At 44.2% G+C, this 20169-nt stretch overlaps 1 protein-coding gene across 13 annotated transcripts in view; it reads right to left on the bottom strand.

Annotated features, from left to right (window-relative positions):
• The window catches only part of psd3l (pleckstrin and Sec7 domain containing 3, like), an 83462-nt gene that overhangs the window by 35743 nt on the left and 27550 nt on the right, over nt 1-20169 (bottom strand). For 7 of the 13 annotated variants that reach the window (XM_077019719.1, XM_077019720.1, XM_077019718.1 and 4 more), the window contains 5 exons: nt 14251-14442; nt 10911-10991; nt 10552-10661; nt 9431-9489; nt 3315-3404 (listed from right to left, as the gene is read on the bottom strand). In XM_077019719.1, coding sequence (XP_076875834.1) covers nt 3315-3404; nt 9431-9489; nt 10552-10661; nt 10911-10991; nt 14251-14442 — 532 coding nt within the window. Of the gene's footprint in view, nt 1-3314; nt 3405-9430; nt 9490-10551; nt 10662-10910; nt 10992-14250; nt 14443-16292; nt 16424-18487; nt 18630-18813; nt 19037-19113; nt 19202-20169 lie in introns of those variants that run through there. The other 6 variants (XM_077019731.1, XM_077019726.1, XM_077019728.1 and 3 more) reach the window with 6 other exon arrangements.

The following is a 20169-nucleotide window of genomic DNA, read 5'->3' as shown; positions in this document are numbered from 1 at the left end:
GGAGTCAGAGGGCTCAGGCGAAACAGCTGACGGCAGCATGGATCCTGTGACAGCCATGCATATTTAAATTTACTTAACTTAATTCCACATTCAATAAAACAAACAACAACAATGACGGGACGCTACATTTCTGCACATGTCCTACGAGATGTACGGCTTCATAGTTCATTAGAGATGTTACACTACGAGGATGAAGAACACAATCTCTCTTCCAAATCTGGATGCGTCCAGCGATGACGGCGATGGAACAGCAGTTTGCCAATAGTTTGGCCTTTGACTCACGTAATCCTCCAATACAAAGTGCACAAACTACAAGTCTGTGCACATGTCTGCCAAAGACGGACACAATAAGCTGACATTTAAATCCTGACATTTAAATAAATAAATAAAAACAATTTTCAACGGTAACGTTTAATGGTCGATTTTTCATTATTTTGTAGTATCGTTGTAATCTCCAGTATCTTCTAAGATTAAATCAAAAGCACATGATATTTATAAAATGCAAACTTTGTTTTGAAACACAGAGATGGAAGCAATATCTGCAATACTGGCAATTTCTGCAAAGACTTTAGTTGTAGTGTTAAACCATTCAGGTTTAAATCTGGAGCCAGATCTTCACATCCAGTGTGTGTGATGTATGTAGCCATCAAGCCCACAAGACATTCACACCTAACAGGATACAGGATCCCTTTAAAAGAACTGCAGCCAGTAACAAGTGCAGCCAACTCAAAGTGTTGATGAAAACAGTATGAAACAAACAGTATGGACTTACGAAACGATCAGTATGGACCAGGGATGAATGGGTATGACATCACAGGATTATATCTAATCTGGAAACTACATCTAATAAAAAGATTATATTTAATTTATACGTCTTCACATAGAAAATAAGAACCACCTCACTGTAAGTGGCATTAGTGTAGATTGTGTCACATACTGAATAAATACAAATGTTCTCACTGACCGAGGCATTAGTAGATTATGTGATGCTGCATGTGAAATAATCTCACTAATATAGCCATTAGTGAAGATTGGGTGTGATAAAAATAAAATCTCCTTACTGCTAGATGCATTAGTGTAGATTGTGTGAGATACTGAATGATAAACAAGGACCTCCTCACTGATGGCATTTATTTCATGCGACACTGAACAACCAGCATCCTAAAGACTGGTTCATTTGCTCCATCAATTCAGATGCATATTGAAAAGTACTTTCTAAGCATCAAACTATTTTGTTGTAAGGAGATGCAACAGGTTGGACCAGTGTGGTATTAGCAAAACAGTTAGAAACCTAAGACAACGTGGGGAAGCTGAACAGTGTGATTAGCTATCCAGACTTCAACCAGTGCTGTTGTGGCAGCAAGGGAGGCTGAGGAACCAATAACCATCTCAGCTAATGGAGAGAAAGATGTAGAAGAGGAGAAAAATCTCCTCTCCTAATTTTGTTATAATTATAGCAAATTACTTCAACTGCAACACACTGACACATGTGACATCACTATTCAACACACTGACCAGGTCATGTGACCTGCACAGGTGTCATCACTAGTCAACACACTGACCAGGTGAGCCTGTGGTGTAGCAACAGAAATCCATTAAATCCATCTGGTCGGCTCTGACAAATAATGCACCTCACTGGATGCGTATTAAGACAGAGTCTTAACACTTAACAGAGCTTAAACAGTTCTACTATCCATTACATGGAGGATATTTTGGAGAATATGTACATTTGCAAATACATTTTGGATTTCAGCTGGTGCAGTCTTTCTTACTGCATGTAGCGTCACAACAGGAGGTAATGCTTCAAAAAATTTAGGTCTGGGTATAAGGTGGTTTTTCCTTCAACTTCTGACCATTATCCATCAAAGATTTATGACCATGGTTTGTGTCATGACTGGAATATGCCATTATTGACTGGGTCGACATACAGAAAGCACTTGCTGTGCTTTAATTCTCGACTTGACCACAGCAGGAATCTATAGGTGTGTGAAAGCTTCATTATGCTTTCATATCCAGATGAAATCAGGACACCATCAGTAAAGCCCTGGACTGAATTTTGGGAGAGAACCTCAAGAATACAAATGCAAGCATTTAAGCCAATGATTAATAACACTACAGGGACATCCACTTTTGATTCCTTCTTCCAAAGGTACAGGTGAGATCTTTCCCGCCAATACAAAAAAACTTGATGCACTATGTCTACACATCACTGTTACTACGTCAACACGGATTTTAGAGAGCCAAATTTCTTCCAAAGTATAGCTTTGTAACATTAATGTTAAAAAATCTAAAATTTAAAGAGTACATTTAAAACATTTCTTTAAAATAATAAATTCCAGTCTTTAAACATAAGGCACATTCATTCAAACTTCAAATGTGAGTACAGGCCTTTTGTAAGATTCTAGTATCTGATAAGATTCCAGTTATCAACAAGTCAGTATCAAGGCAAATACTTTCATAAAAACCTTACAGATAATTTCACAGTAATTTATGTAATACCAAAAACTTTTACCATTATGCAGACAGGTGTTAAATACACACGGCAGTCCTGAGCAGTCCACTGCCTTGGGACTTTCTGGATTTCACGAGTGACGCAATCTACACCACCAACCTTGTTGTTAGAAATTTTCACCTTTGTAGTAAAGTTTGATTATCTGTACTAAATCTTTACTCCAAGGGTCAATTCTAACAGCGCAGTCATTTGGATTGACATTTTGCCAGATAATAATTGTATTCTTGCTAGACATTCCAAAAAACTTGGGAGGTGGATTAAGATTCGTGCTGTTATTCAAAATTATATAGACGGCCATGTTTATTTTTGATAAATCCAATGCTGTGACATACAGGCATGTTTGAGCACGCCACACATGCACACACACCTGCCAATCCAACTGAACCACGCTGTAACTGATCCCAGCACTTGCTATTAATCTGAAGATTAATGTCATGCAGTTGCCCCCAAGACCCCCCTCCCTTTGTATCCAATAACAAAATGTAAGCCATCCTAATTAGTCCGGCGTAAGGATGTTTTTGTCCCCGGCTTGTAAGTCGTGAGGAATATCAGGTGTACAAATATCAGGTGCATGAGATAATGAAGAGGTCGGGAGATCAGATGATCATTTGTACCATGCTGGCCAAACCAGCGTTTTGGATTACACTGTCCAAAAACTCTCATTGCTGGGAGTGTGGCCCGTGCCCATCTCGTTTTATCCATACCATGAAGGCCTGGCCAATTTGACATGCTTCATCAGGCCCCAGGACTTTCACGAGAGTGTTTATGGGTTGACGTTTCAGGCCGAAGCAGTGGGACTTACCTTGAGCAGTTCTCTGGGGAAATCGTGTCCTGTGTTCTGCTTGTCCAGGTTATTGATGAATTCCTGGCACGTCATCTTCCTCCCAATATTCTGCAAAGACACATTTATTGCTCTGATAATGTAGCAGGACTGTGATACACCATCCCAGCAGAAACTTATTTAATCCTAAAGCTACATACTGTCTGTAACCACTGACAGCTAAGGGAACCGCAGTAATTAATTCCTTCTCAAGCAGCGTGTACAACTGGGCCTGCAATGATCTGTCTCAACGTTGACCTCCAAATCCCAACACTATGTTACAGGCATATCAGTCAGTCTTGGTTTCATATCAATACAGGAGTATTAACACAGCATTATTATTTCAGAATGACCCAACCAGAACAACAGGCAAAAGGAAGAAAATAAACAGCTTGTGCAAGTGACTTAAAAAATGACACAGTGGAGGCTTGAACATGAAACACTGTAAATTTCAGGCGCTCACACGGTCGGCATTATTAAACGCCAGGACAGGGTTCAGGTTCAGCAACTGTGAATGCGAATAAAATGATCCATTACAATCAGGAACTAATCAAACACCGTAACGGCTGATGTACCGTTTGATCTCCATTGAAACCAACAGTACATGCCTGCCAGCTCCGATTATCCTAACTGACGTCCGTGCCAATCGACTTGAAGCACCTTCTCTGCAAGAAGTCCCTCTCATTCATCCTTTTGAAGCCATCTTTCAAAAACATGGTGCAGATCCTCCTTTAAATTACAAGACACCCATCACTGCCGACTTGCTAAATTGCAAGCAACATGGTGGATGACATCCATGCAAAGGCACCGCTCAGTACAAATTTAAAACGTAATCCATTATACACATGGATTCGTCTCTCGCTATCATATTAGTTATTAGTTAAAAGGTCACCTAAACCACACACAGGCACATTGCATGGCCTGTTCTCACAATGTAGCAACATGATACAGCCTGGTATATTTAAAAAAAATCTCATTAAAAGCCTTAGCATATCCATATCAATAACTACATCTCCTTTATGTTGGATTAGAATAACATCAGATTAAATTCAGTGGATCTAGTAGAATTTAAAATTAATATTAAATCATGCAAGTAACAGACATGTAATTTGGGCTAAAGTAATTAAAATGTATAATGCTCTATGAGACATTAAAATGCAAAATACAGTACTGGGGTTTTTAAGTGGTGCAATCAGCTAAGAAGGTTGCAGCAGTTGTGGGAATCCAAGTGTTCATGCTGATGATCATTTTACAGATTTTCAGATAAAATGCTTGCATGTTATTTATTATGTCATGTCTTCACTTTATGCCCTTTTTATTGGGGTGAAGCATACTTTCTTGGACAAAACATAAACAACACAAAAACATACTCTGGAAAATCTTTTGTTTGCAAATGAAAACCTATCTGAGAATTACAATACACAGAAAAACACTGGTTGTCCAGTGCAACACACTCCATCACTTCCTGAGCAATCCCTTTTAGCAACTGCTGACAGCAGTGCCTCCTCATGAAATTCTATCAAGCAAATTTGCTATCATTCCTGCACACACTACATGTCTCTGCTGTTGGGTTGAATCTCATGGGTTTTTGTATGTTGCTTGTTGGTAGTTTTTTTTTTTTTTTGCTTTTTAAACCTTCTTCCTCCCTGTGCAGGTTTAGCCATATACAGTCAGTATTACTCTACTTTTTTGAAAAGCACACGCAGTGCTGATGATCCGCTGCCTTTATTGGTCGACTGTGTCTTTCTGTTGGTTTATGGGCTGATGCAATCATACTTTACTATGAAATAAATATGCAGTCCTGGACAGTGAGCCGGTGCTCTCCTGTGTGCCCTCAGCCGGCTGCCGCAGTCAAAGAATGGCAGCACACGGAGGGGCACCAGGGGGCTGTTACTGGCACAGAGGGGCACCAGGGGGCTGTTACTGGCACAGAGGGGCACCAGGGGGCTGTTACTGGCACAGAGGGAGTTGGTGTTACTGTTTACCCTCCCAATCTGGTCGCCACCACTCTACAGATGCAGACTGAACACAGAGAGCCGCACGCACCCTCTTTAGATCCTACTCAAGGCGCTGGATCAATACTTCAATTAATCAATCATTACGACTTTGAAAATCTCAGAATCGCTCTGCTGAGCACATGGCCTTCATCATCCGCGACACAAATTTTGTCGATGTACAGGCGCGCACACTACACAAGTGATCCCGGCCAAAGCTCACACAGAACATGACCTTTCAACTAGGAACAACGACTGATCTGCAAATACGGCTCCTTCATGAAAACACACAAGAGAACACAGGTCAATATGGAGACTGGTCTACTGCCTAGTGGTTGTTTCTGCTCTCATTGGTATGGACACAAGGAAAAGGGAATAAAAGGAAACTGTGGAGCGATGGGCACCAAGAACTGTCTGTTTTTCAAAGGGAGTTGGACATAAATACTGCAATGAAACATCTGACTCAAGCAAGCAAAAACCGCACCAATCTGATTTGAACTTTCCAAACCTGGGTTTCACACAAGAGTCCTGACTTCACACAGGCAAGCGATACCAGGAACTCGTGAACTGAAAGCAAAACTACATCCACTCTCACTTATGGACAAAAAATAAATAAATGGACCGCATTCTCGGTGGCTGTGCTGAGGTTGCCCTCGCGTTCTCGGTGGCTGTGCTGAGGTTGCCCTCGCGTTCTCGGTGGCTGTGCTGAGGTTGCCCTCGCGCTCTCGGTGGCTGTGCTGAGGTTGCCCTCGCGCTCTCGGTGGCTGTGCTGAGGTTGCCCTCGCGCTCTCGGTGGCTGTGCTGAGGTTGCCCTCGCGCTCTCGGTGGCTGTGCTGAGGTTGCCCTCGCGCTCTCGGTGGCTGTGCTGAGGTTGCCCTCGCATTCTCGGTGGCTGTGCTGAGGTTGCCCTCGCATTCTCGGTGGCTGTGCTGAGGTTGCCCTCGCGTTCTCGGTGGCTGTGCTGAGGTTGCCCTCGCGTTCTCGGTGGCTGTGCTGAGGTTGCCCTCGCGTTCTCGGTGGCTGTGCTGAGGTTGCCCTCGCGTTCTCGGTGGCTGTGCTGAGGTTGCCCTCGCGTTCTCGGTGGCTGTGCTGAGGTTGCCCTCGCGCTCTCGGTGGCTGTGCTGAGGTTGCCCTCGCGCTCTCGGTGGCTGTGCTGAGGTTGCCCTCGCGCTCTCGGTGGCTGTGCTGAGGTTGCCCTCGCGTTCTCGGTGGCTGTGCTGAGGTTGCCCTCGCGTTCTCGGTGGCTGTGCTGAGGTTGCCCTTGCGTTCTCGGTGGCTGTGCAGAGTTGTTTTTTTGCATGGTCATTGGTTTTTGCCCTCACTGCTCCTCCTTCTACATGTCACAGAGGTGCTCACACTCACACGTGCATGTTACACAATTCCTCGTTGACGATCTTAAACCTGAGGTCTGCGACTGCTCACAGGATGATGAAATCAGTGTCACCGAGCCATTCACATTACACGAGCGCTAGCAGCTATTTCTCACCACGCTGGGAGTTTGTTGTTGAGCACAAAAATTTGTCTGCGACATCAAAATCAGGACTACAAACCTGTAGAGTGCAGCAGGCTTTAGTTTACACACCTGAAACAAACTTTCGTAATGAAACTAGTATCACTAATACCCAACTTAGGCCCATTAACATCCTACATCACAGTGATCAATTACTGCTACTTAATCAACCTAAACATGGATTTTACCTTGCAAACATCTCAGTCAAGCTTTCCCATGAATTCTATAACGTCAGAGACCAAGGCAAGGGGGGGTTGCTGCAAATGCTAAAATAATGAGCAGACGGTGTTTGTTCCAATGACTTTACAGCTTCTGCCAGCACCAGCCGACTTTGTAGGTGGACAGCGCTGACAAATGTTCGGACTGGCACGAGCTATGAAAGAGCGTCGCCCGGCCGCTAACGCGCACGTGGAAGGGAGTAAAGTGAGCCTCCATTACTGTGACTCCACTTCAATGTACGAAAGCACATCGGGGCCCCGTGTGAGGCATCAGCTCAGTCAGTGGACGGTTGTTAGCATATGGTGATGAGCTAACGTCCTTGTGCCGTGTTCTTAGACCAGCGCTGCAGCGGTCTCCGTCTCGCACGCCGTTGCTGAGGTCGTCTATGCCGATGTAAACTCCGTTAGATCGGGCCCCTTTTCCAATCTGCATGCATAATTGTAATCTGCATATCTAGATGCCTTTGAAGCAGTATCTGTTTTTAAAAAGGTCACACAACCGTAACAATCACAAAGTTTGAGAAAAAACATTTATATACAACATGAACATCGTGCCAGTTTCCAATCTTTATGTATTTTTGAGTTCAAGTTATGCAAAAAACGCAGCAGACCACCTGAAGGGTGCAGTGCCCTAACTAAACAATAGCCAATCAGCAACCCAGCCCAAAGAGCAATGTGAAAGAATAAGGAAATATTCTGGTGTGTCTTATCGACAGCGGTTTCAGTCATGGTGACTGGCAGCATCAGCCACACTCATAGCCCACGCCTCCCGTTAAACAACATTTTTGCCAACACCATTTTCTAAAAACAGACCCAATTCTGTATTTCTGTGAAGACAGTACAAGAGGGGCGTTTACTTTGCTTTGCCAATTTCACACAACTTTACAGAGCACACTCCGCACCTGCTGGAAGGCTAGTCCAGTGAGGCCCATCCTTCAGGCGTCTCGCAAACTAACGCGGTGTGGGCGTGAAATATTGGCGTCTCCGTGGCGCATATGTGTTCTATTGAGAAGGAGCCAGAAAATGTCAAATCCAAGATTCACCACCCCGTGAGCATAAAGACACATGAGCAAGCTCTGAAAAGACAGAGACGAGCTATTCTAAAGAGAACGCTGAAGCTACGTGCTATCTACACCGACAATAATCACTGCAAATTTGTGGTAAAGATCCTGCTTTTGCTGGGGAGAAGTTCATGCCTGGTCTGCTGAAACTTGAGAATCACAAGGCTTAAAGGTGTTAGTTGGTCTAAATCAGGGGTCACCAACGTCGCCCGCGAGGACGTTATGAGTCGCCCGTGGGCTTGTTATAAAAACAGCTCACTATATTGCCATGCACCAAAGCGCTGCATCGTTTATGTTTTTGCTGCTATTAGCGATTGTCCGCGGTTGCTAGCGGTATTCCCGCTTAGCAATTGAAACGCGCACATGAACCCAATCCCCCCCCCCCCCCCCCCCCCCCCAACAACTTTCTTTCTGGTAGCCCTCCGCAATAATTGGTATCCAAGAAGTAGCTCCCAACTTCAAAAAGGTTGGTGACCCCTGGTCTAAATCCTCAATTTAGAAATATAGGATCATGGAAGCTCTGACTTGGGACCTGAATGAAGGAGGCCTCTGTTATATGGGAGGACTTAAAAATAAAGAAACAAAAACAAAACATTTTGGATCAGGTACTGTCAGCTTTGATTAATATTAAGACAAGGACTATTATAAGAAAATACCGTTAAGTACTATTTTCATTGTTTAATTGTAAAAAAATTAACAATTAGAAACAATACAATAATTAATCTATAGACACTCAAGAAAGAAAAAGGGAAATGGAAAATGAATGAAGATGAAGAAGTACGACAGAAAGGTTGGACTAAATCAGACTGAATTCACATACCAAGAAATGCAGCTCTGGATGTATAAATCAGAGCAAGACACTTTTATTGCAGGCCAATCACAATTCACACCTGGGATTCTCATCAAATCCACATCAAAATGTCCTGTGGACCACACCCACACACTAAAAGTGAAATCATTTTCCCCCCAGTCTAAGGGCCACCTTGATGAACACTCTGAAAAGTCCGGCTGACTTTGAAGGTTCTCTGCACAACTATAAATGTCAGGATATCCTGAAGCACACAAGAGCTCAGAGGTGCAGGGGCTCTGGGTCAGGAGCTGATGGACACTTCTCATTAGGAAGGGCTTCAAGTTCCCTTCACCAGCTGATGAATAATCAACTACAACGGGACCAAATGATGGCGCGTCATTCTGCAACTCTTCACAGGGGACATGGAGGAGCTGCAGAAATTTTCATTCAACCACCAAGTAAGCACTGAGGATACACACACACACACAACACGGGAGATCTCTGTGGGCAACAGGGACTACATACCTGGCCATGAAGATCAGAGTTCAGCAGCATCAATGCACACGTAAGGCAATGCACTCCATCTGCAAAAAGAGCAATTGTTAATGAGCAATTAGTCACCCGTGGGTTTAAGGAGCGCCAGTTGAAAAGTAATTATCACGCTCACATGTAGCTCATGTGCGGCCATGGACACGGTCACAGCTTGCCACACAAAAGCTACATACTTCAAAATCCCCGCCCACTTGGAGTAACGTAAAACAAACAGACAAAAAAATAATGCATTTCACACAGTCATATGAAGAGCCTCTGAAAATGCATAAGTGCCCCCATGTTGATATCATCCATCTCTACACTGGGCCAAAGTGTAACAGTAGTTCCATGGCAACAGTCTTAGCAACAAGGAGACCGTTTTAGCTTTTACCCATCTACTGGTCACATAGGCTTGTTGTTACCAAGATGGTTGCTATGGGGAAGACATGACACTCCCGCACTGAACAACAACAAAAAAAAAAACGGAAGCCACGAGAGACCAAGTTGGACGTGAATATTAAACATGATGAAATATACTACGGAGACGCACGCATACAATCCCTTCCAACTCTTTTCACTTGACTAATTAAAGAGGCGGGAATCGTGAGGGGGTCTCATGTTGACCTTCTGACGAACCTTTGCTCGTCTCTTTCAACAATCATTTGTCAACATGATGGCCAGCAAGCTCCATAATTCTCACCTAATGGCTAATTCCTCAAGGGACTGTCGGGTTGATCTCCAGCAGATCTATAGGCTGTGCGCGTGGGAAGGTGCCATTTTATGCGAAGGAAATGGCAGTGGAAATTGTAAAAAAAAAATGTTTGCAAAATGTCGTGCAAGGTGTGAGTCAGACTTTCAGTTCCTCAGGTGGTCTTCAGGAAACCATGAAGTGTAAATCAGTCATTGACATTAAAACTTGAAGCTTGCAATCAAACAATTTTCAGTGTAGAATCATAAGAGGCTGGACAGTCTGTCAGTAACAAGGGCTTTGGCGTCAATCCCGTTCATTTGGAATTTGTTTGCCCATATGCAATTTTCAGAAGAAAAAAAAACATTTGTAAATAATGTCAAGACTATTTTTACTAGAATCCAAAAGGTCAGTAAAAGTTTGGTACCTTGTGAGGTGATGGTGGGGTTACACTGATAGTACCTATTAGAAAAGTGGATCAAAACCCGCTCTCTCTCCTGGGTTTCACCCATTAGTGCAAAAGCTTTCAGAAAGGCTCTACAAAGGAAGAACAGAAGAATGGTTGAAATTACTCTTAATATGTGAAAATTATAATACCACCCAATTTTTGATCATTAATTTGTGAATCATAGTTAAAGCAATATTTATTTTTGGTGTGGACATTCAGCCTCCATTTTTGTATCTCCTTATTTTGTTACCAACACTGTGTTTAATTAGCCTGCTTTAATCATGGAGTTATTATGATGCACTTTCGTTAAAGGACTGGGCTACTCTGGGGAGTGCTACCTGAGAGATTGGTCCAACGTCATCCCTGCGAATTCAAAAAAAGTGAGGTACTCCTGGGCAACCATCTTGCTGAAGTCATTGCTGTAGACAGAGAGATTCAGATCAGGTCCAGGAGAAAAACAAACAAAACAAAACAAAAAAACACTAGTCAGTCAAGAACTGCATTTTATTACTTTAGGTCCTCTAATAACATTAATGAAAACCGATCCTTCACATTTTTGGGCCAAGGACACATTGTTTTTGCAGTGTCTGCATGCACTCGATTTCATAAGCATGAAAAGTGTACTAGGTCGTGACATCACTTTCATTTACCGCATATTAGTGACAGAAAGAGAGAAAATGAGAGCTAACGAGAGAGTAGGAGGAGGAGGAGGAGGGGATGAAGGGAGGGAGGAGGGAGGGAGAGAGCGACAGAGCAAGCAAGACAGACAGCGAGCGAACGAGTGTGAGAAGGAGAGGGAGAGATTTATATAAACGCCTACACAGACTTCCACAGCACCGACTCTAAATCACGACATCAACCACGGAGGGAAAGGGTTTTGATGACAGCAGAGGAGGTGGTACTCTCCTCCAGACCTCTACCGACGCCCAGAGGGAGCAGAGACCAGCAGAGTGACGAGTGACTCACGCCCACGGACGGTTGGCGGAAAAACCACAATAAATAAATATAAAAACAAAAAAGAACAATAATAATAATAATAATAAAAAAAAGAACAGCATTTCAGACCAAGTGTGGGTTAATTTAAAAACGGTCTGCATTTTGTTTACATTTGGTTTGGAGAAGGTGTTTACATCTCATTCCGCCCCTCCCCACACCAGGTGAGATAGGTGTGGACTGATATGTGACGGCTGGGCGAGGTACTAGTCAGGACTCACGGGGATGCAGGGTGTCACAAATTAAACAACTGTGTCTCCTTGGCAACAGAGACCACAGAGCCACTGACTGAAAATCTTTAAGATCTGAAACCCAAGACTACAGAAAACATAAAAAACATGTCTATAAGGAAATTAGTGGTGGAAAATATACTTTAATGGTGGAATTAAAGAGCTGTCGGATACACCAGATGACAGGTGCTTTGAAGAGCAACGCTTCATGACAACACATCAGATCTGACCCACAATGCATCACCAGGCACCTCTGATCTGCAAGGACTATGGTAGAAAACACATTGAATGTAATGATTAAGATGTCAAAATGCTACCACTTAAGGGCCATTTGAGAATCAGCAACCTATTTCTGCTATAGCAGTGACAATTACAGTTCCCAGAAATGTTTTGCTTTACTTTGTATACGACACGACAACTTCACAAGATACGCCTCTTTCAAATCACTTATAAGAAACAGGTCAACGTCAAATAACCCATCAAAGACATTTTTGATTCCTTAATTCATTATGAAATGCTGGATATTTTCCAAAAGAATGTGGAAGATTAAAATTATTGAATGTAGTTTCAGCAAAGGGTTCAAGTGTTTGTCAGCTGGCATAAAACTCAAACTCCACATCAGTGAAGGGCAGAGCACAAGGAAAACAGCTGCCATCAGACCATTATCTCCAGAGCCAAATGAAGGAGATTTCGTAGATAAGTACCTCAGCCCCTGGTACATTTCATAAAGAAAACAGAGTGCTTGCTAAGATCCTGGCACTGCGATTAGTAGAGATCATACAATCTTTAATTCACTTGGACAAGGCTTAGTCTTCCAGTAACAGGAAGCGGTTCCATCCACAGAAGGCATGAGCTCTAACTGCAGTCTGGCCGTGGCTCAGTATGCAGAGAAAGTCCTCGGTTCGGTCAGGGTGCCCTTATCGCTGATGTACCTGTTCGAAATATGGCTCTGGGCCGAATACTCCGTAATGGGTAAAGGCACGGTGACAGGAAACAGCCTATTTAGTGAAAACTAATGATGGCGTTTTTGTCTCTCACTTGTCCATCCCTTCGGGACTTTTTGTGAGTGCCTCTCACACTATATTAACTGAAAGGTTAATCTATTTGCCATTGGCACTTCGTTTGTTCTGCCCTAGTCTGGGCTACACCTGAGGCATGGGTCATACTGACCAGAATCTATAGAACATGCTAAACATGATTCATATTGATAACCAAATATATTGACATGTGACTTCACCGGACAGTGTACTTTAAAGATTAAAACAGCTTAGATGGAATACATTGCAAATATTGTCTTTAAGATTCTATCAAACTAAGACTTCATGAGAGTGGAAGGAATGTGTACAGGTACACATCTGGGTACAACTTTCAGATCTAGCACTATTCCACCTATGTGGAATCATTCTATATAGCATTTCAATTCAATAGGGAATTGAAAAAAATGTAACTGGCCTGTTCTGACTGGCTAGAAAAACACAAACAGCTGACTTGAATTTAAACACACAAATTTAAATCCCAGATCAGTTATCCAAGAGGTGCTGTTCCCTAGCAATCAATGCTCCATGAAACCTAACCAGAATGTGACTGGGTCGCCCAGCGACAGAGTCCCTTTCCCGCTCTCCTTCACAAAATCGTAGGCTGGCAGCCTTGTGGGAAAAACTCATGAGGCGCCGCGCGGAGAAGAGGAGAGGGGAGATGACTCACGCCGAGCGGCCCGACAGCTTTAACGAGAAGCGTCTGAGCAACACTGTCGTCCTCGGAGGCTGCGGCAGGCCTCGCCGGTCTGGCCTCGGCCCGATTCATGGCTCCAGCGTAAGACGTCGTGCACCAGAATGACACGGAGACCCGAAATCCATCGAGAAGCGTTTTACCTTTAGGCTTTTACGTGAAGAGGTTCAGTGCATTTAAGGCACTGAGAAAATAAGGCAGTGGAGATGTTGGCATGACTACACTTTTAGCTGCGGTGTTCTTCTCTTTGGAGTTTGTCTGAACTATAGCTGATGCGTGTCAGCAGGTGTTTAAGCACGATGCGTGTCTCGGTATGCCTACGTACAAGTGTGTGCACGGCTGCTCCGTGCACGTGATGCGGGTCTACCGCTGTGAGAACACGTTGCACCTGAGGGGGAAACCGGCTGCATGTTCTCGTCCCTCTGCACGAGAACGAGTGTGTGTGTGTGTGTGTGTGTGTGTGTGTGTGTACACGGATACATGCATCCGCCAGGTCGTGTGAGGCCACGTGTGCGGGTGTGAGCCTGGAGGTGACCGCGCTTGAAGGAGCGGCAGCACACCAGAGGCTCATGCTGGTGAAGACGCGCGCTGGTGTGACCCTGCGCTGGTGAAGATGCGCGCTGGTGTGACCCTGCACTGGTGTGACCCTGCGCTGGTGTGACCCTGCGCTGGTGTGACCCTGCGCTGGTCTGACCCTGCGCTGGTCTGACCCTGCGCTCCTCCTCACTTCTTTCCCAGGTGCTTGGCCACGTCGGAGCGCCGGAACCCCTCCAGGTGGTAGAGGCGTCGAGCCAGGCGCCGAGCCGCCTCCTGGTCGCCGCGGTGACCGTTGTTAAGCGGGCCGGAGCTTTCCTTCGGCGTCTCCGGGCCGTCCATGTCCGAGTCCCAGTCCGACAGCGCGTTCTTCAACCCCTCATCACTGTTGTGGGGGGGAGCGGAGAGAGAGAGAGGGGTTAGGTAAGAAACGGCCCTGCTTCTTCCAAAATGTGCTTAAAACATTCCAAAGCAATCTTAAGCATCGACAAAACAGGATTTTCCTTAGGATTCTGTTTTCGAACTACATGTTAATATCAGTGGACTTTCATGACTAGAAAGCCCTTTACGTGGAAGCTTAACATTGGATTCACGATGACTGCTGTCGGTACCATTGATTGAGCAGTTCCTGAGAATGTGAGACTTCAGAGAATATCTTCATAAGGCATACAGTTGATTTTCCATTCACGCTGGGCATGCACTTAAAATGGGTTTATTAAATTAGATTAAGTTAACTGAAAGACGAGCTCAAATATGTGCCAACAGTAAAGCTCTTTTAAGCTAAGTAACATAATGAGACCCTAAGCCAAATCCTCTACACGGCAAGCAATATTTCAGAAACCATCGGAATATAGTACTGCACTCGAGACCGCAGAGTGACATTGGATGAGATGTAGACCATGAGATCTAGACAATGAGATCTAGAGAATGAGATCTAGAGAATGACTGCTTATACTCTGTTCCGAACTATACTGCCTATACTATAGTTCAGTATGTTCACTCAAACACTACACAGTGCATCAACCATTAGCACTATTCCCCTCTGCACAGACGCACACACGCGCACACACACATGCGCACACACACGCACGTCCTTAATCCAGTCAGGAGTGTGATGTTCCATAATGCTGGCCACACTTTTCAGCTCCGCAGGCATCCAGCCAACACCTCCGGCCCAGGTGGCGAGAAGACGCCACGCGGCACATGAAACGCAGCCGGAGAGAGACGGCGGGGATGGCGCCCGGAGACGCAGCGGCCAGACACGCCATCGCCGCGCCCTAGCCATGCCCTGGCCACGCCCACCCGTTCACCCGGAGGATCGGGACAGCCACCGATGACGCAGGGGAGAGAAGGCATCTATTCCGCAAGGGCAGACACTGAACGAGGCCATTATTATTCACACTGAGCTTAGTCCCGGTCCAAACGGTGATATATGACCAGAATAAAAGGGGAGTGAGGCGGCCGCTACGGTGGCTGCGTTTACCGACATTTGAGGCGCTAAAAACTAATGATGCTTTTATTTCTAGTCTGGGAGAGCCAATGTAAATCGAGGGAGATCAATGGAGTAGCAAACAAAGCAAAAAAGACAAAACTGGCTGTAAGTTTTAGCAACATGAACCTCACCGCGATTCCAATGAACCGATTTCTCTTTCCTAAAAGGAGAAACTGCCTGCTCGAATTTTTTGCCTCTGGGGCCTTTTTCAGCATTTGATGGCTATTAAATAACAATGTGAAATGTATGTGAAGGCAAAGGAGACCATGGCCAAAATTTAAACAACAGTGCCACCTGTGGACTAGACAGGTAAACAGCAGGGAAAATGTGTACAGAATGATTACTGTATGACGCATTTCATTCTTAATCCAAAATGCAGTAACTAGAAAAAGAGAACAATAGACAATTAAAAAGGACAATTAAAGCATTTTATAAGCCTCGCTATACTGCTCACAAATTGCATTTAAATTGAATTCAGAGGAGTTCTTGCACAATGCTCTCAGGTGTAGAGGGAAGCAGACTTTATGCAGTGTATATTTACATAAGGTCATTCATGTATGTTCTCCTTTTCCAGTATGGGGGCACTGGATATGCACAGCTTAAGCAACTAATCTCTTCAAGAGGATGCAAATCATTCATCAGCCAGAAAAGCAAAAAGCATTATATATGTCTTATAGCTGAATATGAATGTTTCCCCTTTGACCCGGTAGTGATTACACATGAAGAGGGCAGTGAAAACTAACCCATCAGTACAGTTCCTGGCTCTCGTGCGTGTGAAGCCGTAATCCTCCAGGTCAGTATGGCGGGGGAGTTCCTCTTAAAACACACCCGGTATGTAAAACAGATCCACCCTCCACCCTCGCCGTCTCTGGGGCTCAGCGATGAGCTGCACGAGGAGGAACGAGGAACAGAGAAGCTGAGGAACCTCCATGTTCTTCTCACTCTGACTCACGCTGCAACCGAGGTCACCGATACACACTCATCGCACACGCTGGCCCAAGCAAAGTGGGGGAGGGTTCTGTGTGTATCGCTTTCACCTCCTCAAGAGCGGATGAATCACGGCACGCCAACATCGGCCAGAAAGCCCTTCGGCCAACGGCCAGTTCTTCACTTATTTGATGTCAGTGTAGTACACCTGACCTATGCAAAGGTGATCGTTTATACAGTTTAACACAGCAGCAAAATAAAACCGTCCACAAAACGTGACCTGCAGTCTGACGCTGACCTTTCAGTACGCACCTAGCCATGAAGGTTCGTGTTTGTTTTTAGCACTGCAGCAGTTCATGCTGAATAAACGGAAATGGAAATGCCCAGAAAAATGAGGCAGGTTCACCACATTCCCCAACATCTCTGCTAGTGGAGAGAAATAAAACACCATTACATCATTAGGACTTCCTCATTCACCAGAAAGGAACCAAAACCCATTCATTTTGATTTCATAGTTTTGCAGTAAACTTATTCTTTCTTGAAAACAAAAGTAACATGGCCTTCTTGATTGAGCAATCACCATAATTAGATAAATTGCAGGTGTTTACTCGCATGGCACAGACTTTAAATAGTAGCTACAGCCTGTAATGCCAAAGACTACCAGCATTCTTCCCATAAAACTAAACTTAGACACAAAATAACAGCAACTTCGACTTTACAACAGCAATTATCCAGATTAACAGGACACCGCAGCTATAACGAATGAAGTGAAACCATTAGGATGCTAGTTGGAAAGCGAACAGTGAGGTATTTTAAAATATGAGCGCTGTTCTACACATCCACCACTGTGTGGCAGTCAGAGGAACCATCAACTCAAAGTAAGAAACCTTAACACTAAAGAACCCTTGGGAACAGCAAGCAAATTCACTTTGCAAATTCATGCAGAGAAAACAGGGCCTATAAGGAACAATGAAAGATCAGTGTTGCCCGTACAAAGCAACAGAGCACATTCTGTCCGCCTTAGGCCGAGGTCTTCCAAGAAGACGCGTTTTTACTTCCAGAGTCCGCCCGTGCTCCTTGTGAGAGGATGTTTGGCCATGAATGAACTCTTAGCCACGGTGGGTGTAACAAAAACACACCCACAGTTCTTGCATTTTGACTGCTTCTGTACAAAAGCCAGGCTAGGACAGAGGAGAACTACGAGATCGAAGCCTGTTGGTTTGAGGTTTCTTTGGCCTATTCCCTTTTCCAGCTATCTCACAGCAATCAATACGCGAGGTTTAACACTAAAAATGCATCTAGTTCTTTAAACTGCAGTTGTACGGTGTAGCCATTTAGAAAACCCTGAAAACAAGCCTTTCTCTGTGATGCACTCTTCATTTACTTTGGATGGGAAGTATAGTATACGCAGTATAGACACAGAAGCAAGTCAGATGTCATTTTAAAATAGAACGTTACAATAGTGAGAGCGCCAGTGAGAAGGCACACCCTGTCATTTTAGACTAAATAAACTATTACTGTAGTTTAAGTGAAGTGAGCATAAAAAATGTGGAACAACTACTTTCAGCTCAGCTGAACCCAAAGAGCACACGTTAGTCTTCATAAGCGTGCCTCAACCGAACGAATTCACTCTGTTTTCAATAATCAAACAAACAAGGGGCACTGAGGTAACATTCTTGGATATGCACATCTGGAAAACGCTTCAGACACACGGGAAAGTTCCCAACACCAAAATGGGATGACTTAATGTTCATGGTGCAAAGACACTGAGCTTCAAAAACCCACCAACACACAAGTTTTAACCATTTACACGACTGTACAATAATAGGCTGTAATCTCAGTGGACTCTGCACCCCAATGGGCCAGATAGGTGTTAAGACGATGCAGGAGGAAGTAAAGTGCTCGGCAGCTCTAGAAAGAGTAAAAGTCTCGCTTTATATTGAGAAGTATATGAGAAGAAAAGAGGAGACGAGAAGAAAAAAGAGGAGATGAGTGGAAAACACAAACACACAGGATCACCGTAATACCGCCAGTGATGAACTCCTGGACTTCTTCGGTATGCTCGTGTTGGCGGGGGATCTTAAAAGAGTTCCGTGCTACACGTTTAGTTCAACTTCAGTTTTCCCCAGAGAAAACTCCAGCATCGAAAAATACGTCAACAAGTTCCCTAAATGCGCCGTGTTTATCCGTAAACATCAAATAAGAAACGTAAACTCCATTCACACGTTTGTTTTTTTTTTTTTACAAACAGCAGGCTAACTCGCAGCTCCACGCTGTCTGGTGTCTGGTTACGAAGTTTCAACGACGAGCTCGGCAGCAACAAGTCTGTGTGTTTACCTGCGAAACTCCGCGCGTAGTTAGAAAAACGCACAAGTCAAACTCGAAACTTCGGTACCGCAAACGAGCTCGACACTCCGCGGTGAGCGCTTACGTCCCGACATGTCGCGTGGAGGAGGTGAGAGCGGCCCGTGCAGCTCGCGCAGCCGCGCGCGGGTGGATCCCTCTGCGGGAAAGAGGTGGCGTCTCCCATCACCCCTTTGCACGAGTAAGGACAAACGCACCTAGGAACTCTGAAGGTTTGTGTGCTATGCAATGAGAAAGAGAAGTGATGAAAATAATAATTAAAAAAACCTTTACATTTCAGATGAATTACAGATGCAACGGATGACGTCTAATCGGGACGTTGGCGCGTGTTTAGCACAAACTTATTTAACCGACCAATCAGCATGCAAAAAAGACCTGCCGCTGACCATGAGATACTCAAGAGGATGCAAAACTCGGGGATGAAGATATAGTTCCTTATAGTAGGAGCAACGTCTCTAAATGTTGCAGGCTTACCAGATCAATAGTACGTGTTTCTCAAGCACAGAATGGAGTGTCCAGACACAGGCCCAAATATATTCAGGGAATGGTTTATACTGGCCTTGGTAAAACGTAGTGCAGTCTTGAAGTGCACTGAACCACACAGACGAGTGTTGTTCTCTTACACACCTAATACATGCTGTTAGCCGATGAGCTGATTCAGAAATTAGGAGCACAAAAAACCACTAAAAATAAACACCCCAGGAGTACTACTGGGCTGGATTGGGAAATACCAGACATTCAACATTTTAGTAGACAATTCAAAACGCAAAAATCACCCCAGGACAAACTCATGAGCACACTTTGAACAGCTGTGCAAACTGCTTATGCTTAAGGGGAATGCAGAGTACGCACAACAAATTGCAGTAGGCCTATTAGAAAACACTTTCTTCCCATACATCTTTAACACGCATGTACACGCAAAACATTATGCAGAGAAAATGAGTTGCAGCAAAGATCTGTCACTTTGACTAAACCTTGTTATTACTGCATTTTGATCATTTGGAAGGATGTCCCATATTTTTATGTAATTTACACTTGCACTGAGGAATTAATTTGTGTTCTCACAAAATGCTATTTTAATTTATTTTTTGGTATAACACCTGTAAAGCTTGTGCATTGTTTCATATGTTTTCTTATCAACGTAACGTACAAAATCACACATGATCACTTCCATGTGGAGTAGAACATTTTAAGGTGGGGCTCACCAAAGCAAACCACCTTGCTCCAGAAGTATAAGATGACTAAGGCAGTGTCTGGATGTCTCCAGCTGCGGGCCCTTTCATCAATATTTTTTTTCCATCATTAGGTTCCTCTAATGCTCTCACATCT

Source organism: Brachyhypopomus gauderio, chromosome 10 (assembly GCF_052324685.1).
Source record: "Brachyhypopomus gauderio isolate BG-103 chromosome 10, BGAUD_0.2, whole genome shotgun sequence".
Taxonomy (NCBI): Eukaryota; Metazoa; Chordata; class Actinopteri; order Gymnotiformes; family Hypopomidae; genus Brachyhypopomus; species Brachyhypopomus gauderio.
This window is presented reverse-complemented; position numbering and strand designations above follow the sequence as displayed.